The 11,859-nt window shown below is 61.9% G+C and overlaps 1 protein-coding gene and 1 long non-coding RNA gene across 3 annotated transcripts in view; one reads left to right on the top strand and one right to left on the bottom strand.

Moving 5' to 3' along the window:
• Positions 1 to 9,209, top strand: part of SCN2B (sodium voltage-gated channel beta subunit 2) — an 11,874-nt gene extending 2,665 nt beyond the window's left edge. For both annotated transcript variants that reach the window (XM_029957626.1, XM_029957627.1), the window contains exons 2-4: positions 4,173 to 4,339; positions 4,607 to 4,817; positions 5,424 to 9,209. In XM_029957626.1, the coding sequence (XP_029813486.1) occupies positions 4,173 to 4,339; positions 4,607 to 4,817; positions 5,424 to 5,623 (578 nt within the window). In that variant the 3' untranslated portion in view covers positions 5,624 to 9,209. The remainder of the gene's footprint in view (positions 1 to 4,172; positions 4,340 to 4,606; positions 4,818 to 5,423) is intronic.
• A 254-nt stretch (positions 9,210 to 9,463) lies between these two features.
• Positions 9,464 to 10,845, bottom strand: LOC115307004. The gene is made up of 3 exons (XR_003915522.1): positions 10,712 to 10,845; positions 9,883 to 10,092; positions 9,464 to 9,621 (listed from the first exon to the last, which is right to left on the bottom strand). It is a non-coding gene; the product is annotated as an uncharacterized LOC115307004 (long non-coding RNA).
• Positions 10,846 to 11,859: the final 1,014 nt, after the last annotated feature.

The raw sequence follows: 11,859 nt of genomic DNA, 5'->3' as shown, positions 1-11,859 counted from the left end.
CAGCCTGAGGAGTGGCCTCTATTATTGCCCCCATCTTACAGATGAGAAAACTGAGGTCGGGAAGGTTAACTACCTCGCCCGAGATCAGACCACTTGGCCACCACGCCGGTCTGCCTCCGGTCGCATAGAGGGTAGCGGTGGAGGTTGTATGTAGAAGGGGTAGGTAGGCACGGGCCCCGGCGCTGGGGTTGCTGTCACTGAGGTGCACCTTAGCAGCAGGGACAGGGACGGGGTACAAGGGGACCTCGGCTCCAGAAGGGTGAGTGAGCTTCCCGGTCGGAATTAAAACCTGTGCAGGAGGCGTGCAGGGGTGAAGGAAGGGGGAGTCGCCGGGAAAAGTAAAAGGTCAGGAATCACCGAGAGGAGGCGGGACCTAGGCTGGCCCCAGATGGCAGCGGCCTCAAAACTGCACCCAGGGGCCCACACTTGATTCTGAAAGCAACAGGGAGCCAGTGGAGGGGGATGAGGGACGAGACTGGGCTTGGAGGGGGAGAGCCTGGCCTGGGGGCGGGTCTGAATGCAGGAGGAGGGGTCTGGGTGTCACACGCCCCAGGGGTGCAGGGGCTGCCCCAGGAGACCGTGTGCTCGCAAGGTTGGGGGGGCAATTTCTCTACGTAGACACATTCTCTCTCTTTTAAACAAGAAGAAACCTACCTCGTAGTAGGTTGTGTAGGGTTGGAAAGAGGAGTGGAGAGAATTCCCTTCTGCCTTTGCAGGAGATAGAGCTCAGCCGGAGGCGAGCAGATTTTTGTGATCTCTGAAAGATGGGTCCGCTAGAACAGTGGGTAACACGGGGTCTGGGGTACCCAGAGGAGCCCCAGAGAAAACAGGGAGGCCTGGGCGCTGGTGACGTTTTGGACCTAAGACCAGAAGCCGTATCCTTACTGTTGATTCCCTTTTCCTTTCTGTGAGTTGGGAATCAGGAGACCCAGGCCCGGTTCCAAATGGGGCAACCCCTTAGCCTGCACTTTCTTGTGTGGAGGTTTCTTTGAGTCTGACATTTCCCCTCTGGCCGGCCTGCCCTGAGCGGGGGCTGGCAGTTTGGGACTGGGTCTGCCTTGGAGACAGTAGAGGCCTGGTCCCTGGCTTTGGAATGACAGTCACACCCTCTTCCAGCCTCAGCTCCTCACCCCGGTCTGGAGCCTCGGTAGCTGGGTTCAGACAGAGCTTTGCCACTTACTTTGCTGTGAACTTGGGCTACGCAGGTAACTTCTCTCTGCTCAATTGCATATTCCGGAAAGCGGGGTGGCAGTCGGGTTATTGTACGTATCTCATGAGATCATATTTGTGGGATGCATAAGCCAGCATCTGGCCGGCGGCAGATAAGCACTTTGTTGCCGTGAAATCCTTGCTGCAGTGCTGGCTGTGCCCTGGGCTACTTTCCGGAAGCAGCAGACTTTATCAGGATTTTGCTCACAGCTCTGATCTTGGGGGCCTGGGTCTGCGAAAGGTCTAAAGCCCCGGTGGGGACTCAGGCTGAGGTGGGCACCTTGGAGCACCAATCTGGCCCCAGGTTGTCCCTGGCTGCCACGGAGTTGGTGATCCCAGCCCTCTCTCTGCGGCTGGAACCGGCTGGATTCCTGTGACCACTAGAGGGCGCACGTGTTCCTCCCGGTGTCTGCTGCAGGGGTGCGGGGAAAAGAGACCCTGCATTGCACCTCTGCTCGGCTCCTGCGGGCCAGAGAAGGCCTCCCCACAGCTCTGCCCTTCCACCCCGCAAGGTGCTGGCTCCTTCACCACGGAGGGAGCTGCCCTGTGGGGTTCAAGTTCTAATCTGAGTGATGTGGGCTGGGGTGGGAAAGAGGCCAGGGGTAGGTCAGCCCGCTGCACAGCACCTGCTTTCTGGGGTCGCTTGCAGGCTCTTTTGCGCGGGGGGCCCTGGGAAGGCGTAGAACTCGGAAGAGGCTGGAGCAGCAGGGCCGTCCTCGGACAAGAGGTTAGCTCAGGACAGGTTCTTGCCAGGCTCCTTCCCTGCAGCTCTCAGCCTCCGCAGCGCGGGGGCGGCAGAGGCATTTTCTGCACCCTCCTCCTTGCCTGGCGGGTGCGAGGTGCTTCCATAATGGTGATGAAAGTGGGGATCTGGGAACGGGGCTTTGTTCTTCTCAGCCGGCCCACTCGGCACCCCCGCGGCCTCCCCACGGGAGCGTTCAGCCCCCATGCAGGAGCCTCGGGTCGGCTCTCCCAATCCCTGGGGTCGGCTCTCCCAATCCCTGGCGGAAGGCTCAGTCGCGACCTTGATGGCCAGCACCGTATTGCAGCTCCTGGTCTTCAGGCCTGGCCACCGCACCCTGAGGGGTGGCGGAGCAGACGAGCGAATGCTTAGAGGAGCTGACATTGGCCTCCCAGCGTCCAGGCTGCAGGCGGCTGCCTCTGGGCCAGGGCTGTGGGCCAGGCCTAGGGGAACGCCAGGGGGCTGCCCTCCGCCTGGAGGAGACCCTTCTGGAAGGCCTTCCTGTTCCGGAGAAGGTGGGGGGAATGACAGGAGCTGCCAGGCTGCGCACTGTGCTTTGCGGATCTTTTTAAAATGATCATGGCCACCCCAGGTGGTGGAGCCAGGACTGTGGCTTGGAAGGTGAGGGAAATTGTCCACATTCTGCAAGCTGACTGCAGGCAGCAAAGGGACGCGTGTCTCATGGGGTCTCCTGGTCCACGCTACTCCTGATTCAGTAGCCTCCGAGCCACCCCTCTGCCCACTGCCCCCTGCCCCCAGGCCCCTGGTGGCTTCCTAACTCACTCAGAGAAGAAAATCCTAACTCTGAGTTCTGGCCCCCAAGGCCCCCCCTGGGGGCCTCGCCCCTGCCTAGCCCTGCCATTGGCCCCTTGATCACTGCTTTTTGTGATTCAGACACACGAAGCTCATTCCAGCCACTGGGGCTTTGCTCTTGATGTTCCCCAGCTGCTAGGAACTTGATTCCTTCAGAAATTCAGATGGCTCACTCCCGCACTTTGCCAGGCGCTGCCCAAGTCAGCCCCTGGACCAGCCGTATAAAACAACACCCCTTTGCTTTCGTTCTTACAATCGTTTGGGTGCTGCACTAGTTAAAGTTACATTATTATTTTTTCCTTGCTAAGTTTTCCCACCCCCAACCCCCACCCCAACACAGGCTTCATGTTGCAGCAGTGACTCTGCCTGTCTGGTTCGAAGCAATCACCCCCAGGGCCAAGGCTAAGTGCAAGAGGGTGGGCGTGGGGGGGCGCTGATAAATACTGACTGGGTAAGTGAGTGAATGAATGGCTGATGCTGAATGTTGCTGTTTGTCCCCTTGAAAGGAAATGAATCTTTTGGGATGACGTTTTGACAATATTGGCAGAAAATCTAAGCCCTGAGGTTCAGGACTAGGGTGAGGCCACAGAGGTGCCCACGCTCTATGGTTTAAGGAGGTTCTTTGCCTGACCCTGACCCCCTCTGGGGGTCCCTGCAGCGTCAGCTGGAAGGGCCTGGGTTCGATCACCTCCCCCCAGACTCTGCTCTGCTTAGGATGTCTGAGTGGGATGGAACTCTCTCGGCTGACACTCAGCTCCCTGGATCAGGTCTGGTGCTGCCTATCAGATGTGACAGCAGGCTGCTTTTCCCAGCCTGCCACCCCCATCGGCCTGTATCAGCTCCCTGCTGTGGCCTTTCCAGGCCTGACATCTCTGAACGGGGCTCCGGTCCCTGGAGACCTGGGGGGAAGGGAAGGGGTGGGGCGGGGCGGGGCACACAGCTTTCCCCTGACCTTGGGGTTTAGAGAGCCTGCAGAGTCTCCACCCCTCCTCCAGGCTTTCCGCCGGTGGGGAGCACTGGAGGGGCTCCGGCTCAGCAGAGATGGCTGGAAGAGGTGGGGAAGGAGGGGACACCGGGCAGCAGGCAGAGTCCCCGGCCCACGGTCTTCAGCTAGCAGGTGGCAGTGGTCCGACTGGGGCAGGGCAGCCAGCTGGGACGGTGGTCCCGGGAAAGTCTTGGGGCCACTTCTCTGCCCTTGGCTCCACAGACGATTCGGTTTCTCTCACCCCACAGCCACATCGGGTGCCCCTGATGAGCTTGGCTCACCCAGCCCCGCTCCCTAGTTTCAGCAGGAGGGCCCCCGCCCGCGGCCAGAGCTCTGCTCGGCGCCCACCTGGTGCGGAAGGCTTGCCCCCCCCACCCCGCCCCGGCAGCCAGACCCCTCACCAGCTTGCGGCTCCCTCCGCAGTGCCGCCGGGGCGAAGCATGGAGATCACGGTACCCACCACCCTCAACGTGCTCAACGGCTCGGACGCCCGCCTGCCCTGCACCTTCAGCTCCTGCTACACCGTGAACCACAAGCAGTTCTCCTTGAACTGGACGTACCAGGAGTGCAGTAACTGCTCCGAGGAGATGGTGAGTCCCGGGCCGGGGCGGGGCCCCCGCTTCCCACCGCCTTCCCGCCCCCCCCCCCCCGCACGGTCGGCCCCGGGCAGTCCTGGGGGCCGTCCACTCCAGAGGGCTTGGGCGGAGGGCGCGTCGTGCCATCCGGCGGCGGGGCCGGGAGGGAGACGGAGACCTGGAGGTGCCGCCTCTGGTCCGGGAGGACAGGTGCCCGGGAGGCCCCGCCCCCGCTCCTCGCACCTCCGGGGCATCCAGCTGCCCTCCCGTCCCGCGTCCCAGTTCCTCCAGTTTCGCATGAAGATCATCAACCTGAAGCTGGAGCGGCTCAAGGACCGCGTGGAGTTCTCGGGGAACCCCAGCAAGTACGACGTGTCGGTGACGCTGCGGAGCGTGCAGCTGGAGGACGAGGGCATCTACAACTGCTACATCATGAACCCGCCCGACCGCCACCGCGGCCACGGCCGGATCCACCTGCAGGTCCTCATGGAAGGTGAGGGGGGGGCGGGGCGGTCTCAGCCCGCCGCCCCCGGCGCTCCTTGGGGAGCCCGCGCCCTCCCGAGAGCTTCCGCTTTCCTTCTCCCGGTCCCCGAGGTGAGTTCTCACGATGACCTCGGTCACGGTCACCACTCGGAGAAGTCACATGCGGCTTTCCTTTGCTGGGCACCTGCGGGCCTCCGTTGGAGGGCTGACCTGCCCGGGGGCGCGGTCTCATGTCGTCCGCAGGGGCTCCTCAGGGAGGGAGGCGTTGTTATTACCGACCCCATTTTACAGATGAGGAAACAGGCAGAGAGAGGGTCAGGTCGTTACCTAAGGTCACACCGTATATGAAGAGTGCGATTAGGGCTCAGATTTGGGTCTATTCGATCTCAAAGTCCTTGCTCTAAATTCTGCATCTTGCTTCCTGCCCCGGGGCTTTTAGGTGCCCTGGGATTTGGGGGCGGGGCCCGCAGAGGTCAATGGCCTGGGTTGATTTTGGCTTTGACCCAGAGTCCTTCCCATGGGGCTCGTCCTGGCAGGACCGCCCCGCGCAGACTTGGGGGAGCAGGGGCGGCAGGGAGCCCCGGGGCTCACTGGGTCTGTCCCTCCCCCCCCCCAGAGCCCCCCGAGCGGGACTCCACGGTGGCGGTGATCGTGGGCGCCTCCGTGGGCGGCTTCCTGGCGGTGGTCATCTTGGTGCTGATGGTGGTGAAGTGCGTGAGGAGGAGGAAAGAGCAGAAGCTGAGCACGGACGACCTGAAGACGGAGGAGGACGGCAAGGCGGACGGAGAGGGCAACGCTGACGACGGCACCAAGTAACCCGCGGCCCGGCCGCCGCCCCGCCCTCCGCCCCCGCCCCTGCACAGCGCGCCCCGTCTGCCCTCTCGGTGTGCTTCTCCTGAACCTGGCCCCCAGCGCCGACCTGGGGCCTCCCGGACCCCTCCTTTTGTGCCCCCCACCCCGCACCAAGAGTGACCCCCCTCTCTTTCATTCGGAACCTGCCATGGGGCGTGGGACGTGGGCCCTGGGGGAGGGGACGTGGGCTCCCGACTGCCGGTCCGGAGAGGAGGCGGGAGGCCTGCGGGAGGGTCCTGGAGGGGGGAGGCGAGCAGTGACGGAGGGGGAGGCCGGCTGTCCGGCATGCTGTTCGTGGACTAGTCCAGGGGGCCTCGGGGGCGGCCTGCGGGTGGCAGAGGGGCTGCCCTGTGCTGCCTCGGGAAAGCCCGGGCCGCGCCGCCGCCCTGCCCCCCGGGCCGCCCCAGTCGGTGGGGCTGGGGTGCCGAGGGACCCCGTCACCGGGGTGGAGGCCATGTTGAAGGCGGGGCCGTGCGTTTCCTGGGCACCGAAGGCGAGCGGGGCTGCGGGCAGGCGAGGATGAGCCTCTGCCCCGAGACTCTGCTCTTGCCCCCCTGCATCCAGAGCTGCTGCCGGGGAAGGCTTGGGGGTTTTCTGGCGGCGGCGCACCCCGTGGGGGCTTGGTGGGACCTGTGCGGAGGGTCACTGAGCTGGGCCACGGGCGGGCTGTACCGCCGCCGGCGGAGGCCGTTTCCACCGTGGTTACCCACTAACTGAAGGTCTGAAGGGACAGGGGCTCCATGGCCAAACGGCGTCCTCTCCAGCAGGCTGACCACCCTCCCTGGGCCCAGGCTGAGCGGCCACGGGGGAGGGGGGGCTCAGGAAGGGGGGGCCACGGGGAGGGGCCGAGGTGGAGAGGGGGCTTCATTCAGGCCTTCGCTCAAACCTTCCCAGTTAGTTAGCAGGGGTTGGGGGTGGGCTTTCCGAACAGAGCAGGGAAGGGGATGCACTGAGGGGACCAGGGAGGGGGGTCCGGGAGCCTCTGGGAGCCTCTGGCCACTCCCACGCGTCCTGTCGAGGACCCCTCTGTGGGTCAGGCTTTCATGAAGAGCCAACTTTCACTGCCGTTAAACTCACATGAAGAAGGGGTTGGTTACTTAAGCCTCAAGAGAGGGGGAGACAGAAGATGCCGATGAGAACACTGCCTCGGAAGGCCCTCAGAGACGGACTAGGCAAGTCACTCAGTACAAGTGGGGAAACTGAGGGAGGTTCAATCTGACAAGTGACCGAGGTCCCACCATCTCCTCCTCTGGCCCCTCCGTCTCCAGTTTGAACCAATAGAGCCATAGTTTTCCCGGTGGGAAGAGACTGTGGGGGCGGGCGCATTAGGGGGGTGAGGCCCGTGGGCTTTGCCAGGCAGCTCCAGACTATGACTGAGGCCGGTGCAGGGGTGGAGGGTGAGGGCTGGAGCTGCGGGCAAGGCCATGCTGCGGCCCCTCCCCCACCTTCTCCAGGACTTCCCAGCCTTTCCAGGAGCCCAGGGGCGGCCCAGGCTCAGGAAGTCAGTGCCCAGAGCAGGAATGAGTCTGAGGAAAGGGGGTGAGGGCAGGACTGACAGTTTCGGGGGGGGACCGTTCTTTGCCTCTGCCCGTCAGACAGCCAGTTTGGGGAGAGAACACTGCGGGAGGAGGTTCGGTTTAATTCACTTCAATTCAGCATCCATTTATTGAGCGTCTCCCACGTGCCGGGCACTGAGCTGGGGGCCTGGGAGCCACGCACAGCCACCGCCGAGTTGGGGACTACAGGTCAGCGCTGCGGGGACCAAAACTTGGTGGGTTTTGTTTGTTAGTTTTGGTGCATCTAGTTCCACCTCTGCAGCCACCGCTTGCAGGGCTGCAGTTGGAGAAGAAGGAAGAGAGACCTGAATCTGGGCCCTGGGAAGGGAAGGAAGGATGGAAAGGTAACAGGGTGATAGGCCAGGCAGGGTGGGCACAGCGTGGGGACGGACGGCCTGGGTGGCAGCTCCTGCCTGGGGCGAGTCCAGCTCAGTACCTAACTGCCAATCAACACACTGCCACTGGGGCGGGGGGGGGGGGGGGGGGGGGGGGGGGGGGGGGGGAGGTACTAGGCCACCAGGACGCCTGGGGCAGGCCGCACAGCCCATCCTCGGAGCCAGCCAACAAAGCGGGGAGCGGTGGGTGGTGGGTGCCTCATGCCAGCTGAGGCCAGGTCGCAACACGCTTCTGCAGCTTGCGCATTGCACTCTCCGGCACCCCCTCAGGTGCTCTCCTCTCCTGGGACCAGTGAAGGTCTGTGCTGAGGATCAGAAAAGTGGGGCGGCTTTCTTTTGCCAGGGCTCCTAACATTTAGGGGAATTTTTGCACGATTCCCGAGGTTTCTTCTAAGCAGTCCTAACTCCCCATAAAGAGACCCCAGACCTCCGGGTTCCTTCCTTGCAATGTCCTGACCTCGTGGGGCCCCGAGCGGCTGGGGGTGGGCCGGCAGCCACCTCTGCCCCAGGGCCTGCCCCCCTGCGCCCTTCCTCCTGCAGCGGCTTCCAGTCTCTTCCCGAGGCCTCCCCAGGCTGCCTCCCCCAGGGCTGTGAGGTCGGGACCTGGCTTCTGCGAGTCGGGGTGGAGAACCGGTCCCATGCTTCCAGCGCTGCCCTTTCTCTCCCCGGCCTCCTAGTTTCTACCAGCAGCACGCTGGCCTTCTCCCTGCCGAGCCCACCTCTGGCCGTGTGTTTTTCCGTCACCGCGCTCGGCTGGGTCCAGTCTGCCGCCTCACCTGTCCTCTTGTCTTGGAGTCCCCTGTCTGTCTCTTCCTCCTAATTAAGGGCCACGGTAAAGAGCTGGGCCGGCCAGCCCATGGGATTAGCTCACAAGAACAAAGTACAGATTTTTTCAGGACTGAAATGCCTTGCGGTGCCTTGAAACTGGCTTTGGAAACAGCTGCCCGCCCTCAGCTGTGGGCCAATCACCGTGATTCCCAGCTTATAAAAAGGGAAAGCTGAGCGGGTCCATGCTTCTCCCTGCAAGTCCCCTTGGGGAAGGAAGCTAGGCCGGGAAGTATTTACAAGGTCAGGGTAAGCGGACGGACAGTTGAAAATACTGGCCGAGTCCCAAAAGACAGTCCCAGGCCGTTGGAAGGCGGGGGCAGTTAGACGGAGGGGGGGCCCGGAGTTTCCCTCGCTGCTTGTCTTAAGGGTGGACAGCTTGTGTCTCTCGCTGACGTCTTCCTTTATTGAAGCTTGCTGATGCATTTGTACATAGTCTATATATAGGTATAGATATATTATATATACAAATATAAAACGCCCACTGCGTCCACCCCAACAGTTATACTGGGTGTGGGGGGAGGGAAACAATCATTTCTCAATGTTTTGAGTTGATTCACCAAAGGCAAACTACAGAATGTTCTTACTGCTTTTTGTGCACTTGGAGGAGAAAGCCTGACTACTTAAGCACTTTCTAGGTAATGCACGACAGGGTGACTGGAGGGGCGGCGGGAGGAAGATGCCCGGCCCTGGGGGCCCAGCTGCTGCCTTTCTCCTGCAGTCTGTCCCTTGCTCAGATCTATTGGCTACAATAAACAGATCATCTCCCCCGGACATCCCTCGAGTGTGGCTTTTTTCCCGGGGTGCGGAGCAGGGTAAGTGGAGGCTTTGCCAGGATCCTGATGGGGGCCCTGATGCTCCCTTCCGGTAACCCCACTGCCATCGCCGGGTCCCCAGCGAGGACGAGGTCCTTCTGTCCTGCCCGTGTGGACAAATGCCTCATCTCTTTCCCCATTTGCCTTGTCTCAGGAACCCTGGGGACTCCGTCCTTGGAAGCACCCTGAGGGCAGGGTGGCTGAGTACCCACCTCTTGGGGGGGCGCCGGTTATTTCTGGGATGGCGGCAACCAGGCACGTCCGCGTCACTGTCACACTGGGGTGGTTTTCCGTGGATGGAGGGGCCGTCCTTCATGCCCCTTTTTCTAAGCTGTGTCTGATTAGGCGGGCATTTCTCCTGTCTGCTTGGGCTTGGGAAAAATAGAGGACAGCTGGTCAGAGCCTGCCCTGAGGCACCTTCACGGTGAGGACGGCTGGGGGCAGAGCCAGGCCGTCCGGGCCCCTCTGAGCACCGCCCTCTCCTATTCCCAGGCGGCCGGTCCCGTAAGCTCAGACCAAAGACAAGGGCTGGCCCAGGAGCTCTTGGCTTCCAGACACACCAGGTCTTTCTCTCTGGCTTCCTGTTCTTATGTCTCTGCATCTTTCTCAGACTCACACGCACGCACACTTACCAGATTAGAAAATCCTCAACTTTCTGAATGGCCAGGAACCGCTAAAGTGGTTGGTTCTTACTTTTCTTCTGGTTTCTTTGTCATTTCTGTCTACTCCCTGCTGACCCCCCCAGGCCTTTGCCAGCGGTTAGTGGCCAGCTGCATGTGAGAACATTCCAGAAGGATCCTGATATTGGTAGTTGTAACATCGACAAGGATCACAGCTGCTTCCTGAGAGAGAAGCCAAAAGGGAGGCGGCTGGTGTTTGACAGAACCAAAGACACCTTGCTCCAAAAGGACGTCTGTCTTCCAGAGCACCTGGGTCCTTCCGAGGATGGGCCACCAGAGAAGGTGCTTCTCCAGTTAACAAATAGGGAAACCGAGGCAGGGGGTGTGGCCTGAACAGCAGAAGACCCTAGGGATTCTGGAAGGTTCTGGGGTGGAGTCAGTATCTTCCTCATTTTGGGGGCTCTCCTCCCAGAGCACTCTGGAGCGGGGCCTGCTTCCTGGGAGGGGTGGATGTGGCATCTCCCTTAAACTGAAGGTCTTCAGCCCAGGTGGCCGGGGGCCGGGGGGCAGGTAGCTGTGACTTTGCAGAATGCACTGCCTCGTGGGGGAAGGGCTGGCTTCCACTCTGGTGCTCAGAATTGGTCACCAGCTTCCTGTGTCCCCCTCCCCCCACTGAGATAGAGGTGCCCCCCCTCCAAGAGTCTCAGTTCCTACGGCTCCTGCAGGGCTTAGGCCTCCCATCCGCCCGCCCGGGGCCTGCTGCCGTGGCGGGAGGGCTTTCGGAGTCCCTAGGACAAGTCCCGAAGGCCGAAAGGACTGGAACAGGAGAGTAGATCTTTACCACATCAGAGGCAGGAGAGGCTTGGGAACCATCTGGCCAAGCGTCCTGACTGTCCCGAAGCAGAAGCTGAGGACCACAAGGCGGTGATTGGCTTAAGGCTACGGGATGAGTCAAGGACAAGAAGGTCGGCCCTTCTTCCCACGGTCTGGGCACAGCTGGGCACAGCTGGGCACCGCCGCACACATCGGCCCAGGAGCCTGCTGCCCCGCCCCCACTGGGTCTGCTTGAGCTGGAAGAGGCCCCCCCACTTTCTGAAAGGGCTGTTTACCAAGCTGAGGTTCAGAGAGGGAAAGCGTTCTCCCAGAGTCACACAGACTGCTGACGGCAGAGCCTGGGCGGGAAGCCAAGCTCTGTTCCGCAGGTAAGGCCTGCCCCAGGATGACCTGGCACTCATCACCGGACATGAAGACTCATGTCCTGGCTCCAGTTCCCAGAGTCCCGTTCCTCACCCCATAGTGTGGCTGGCCTGTGTCGGTTTGTAGATGGGCCCCTCTCAGGTCACACATGTCCCTCTCGGGCTGCAGGGGTGGGGTGGTATCTAAGAGCCATGAGTGGAGGGGGCTGGGTAGTGCCCGGCGGGCTGGGGGCTATGTAGCTGGGTGCACAGGGGCACCAGCCCTGCCAGGTCCCTGGCCCTCCTCTGTGGCGTCTGGCGGGCTCCGAAGGTCTGTCCTGGCAGGGCACTGCACGGCTCTTCTCAGATGGCCTGGGTGGCATTGCCCAACTGCCCCCCAGACCTCTCACCCTGCAGCTCACCGGAGTGAGGGCATTCCTGGCTGCCCGCTAGCAGTGCCCACATCCAGGGTGCCAGGCACCTTTCAGGACAGGCTCAGGCCATCAAGGGGACACGAGCTCCAGGGGGCCTGGGTGAGCGGACGATCCTGGCACCGTGACCTAGGTTTGATCCTAAGCCAGGAGGGCCTCACCCAGGAGCTCCTCCCATGCAGGGCTGAGGAGGCCTCTGGCTAGAAAAGGGAGAAAAACTGGGAAAGTAACTTCTTTTCTCTGTAAATGACCTTTGAGAGTCCAGGAAGTGCTGGGGAGGGGGCGCTCGGCTCGGCTACTTGGGTGTCCACGGGAGGGGCTTTCTCTCACCGCCGGACAGTCACCTTCACCCCAACCAACCACAGCTGCCTCCGCCTCTCAGC

This window comes from Suricata suricatta, chromosome 11, assembly GCF_006229205.1.
Source record: "Suricata suricatta isolate VVHF042 chromosome 11, meerkat_22Aug2017_6uvM2_HiC, whole genome shotgun sequence".
Taxonomy (NCBI): domain Eukaryota; kingdom Metazoa; phylum Chordata; class Mammalia; order Carnivora; family Herpestidae; genus Suricata; species Suricata suricatta.
Note: the sequence above shows the minus strand (reverse complement) of the source record. Positions and strands in the feature narration are given on the sequence as shown.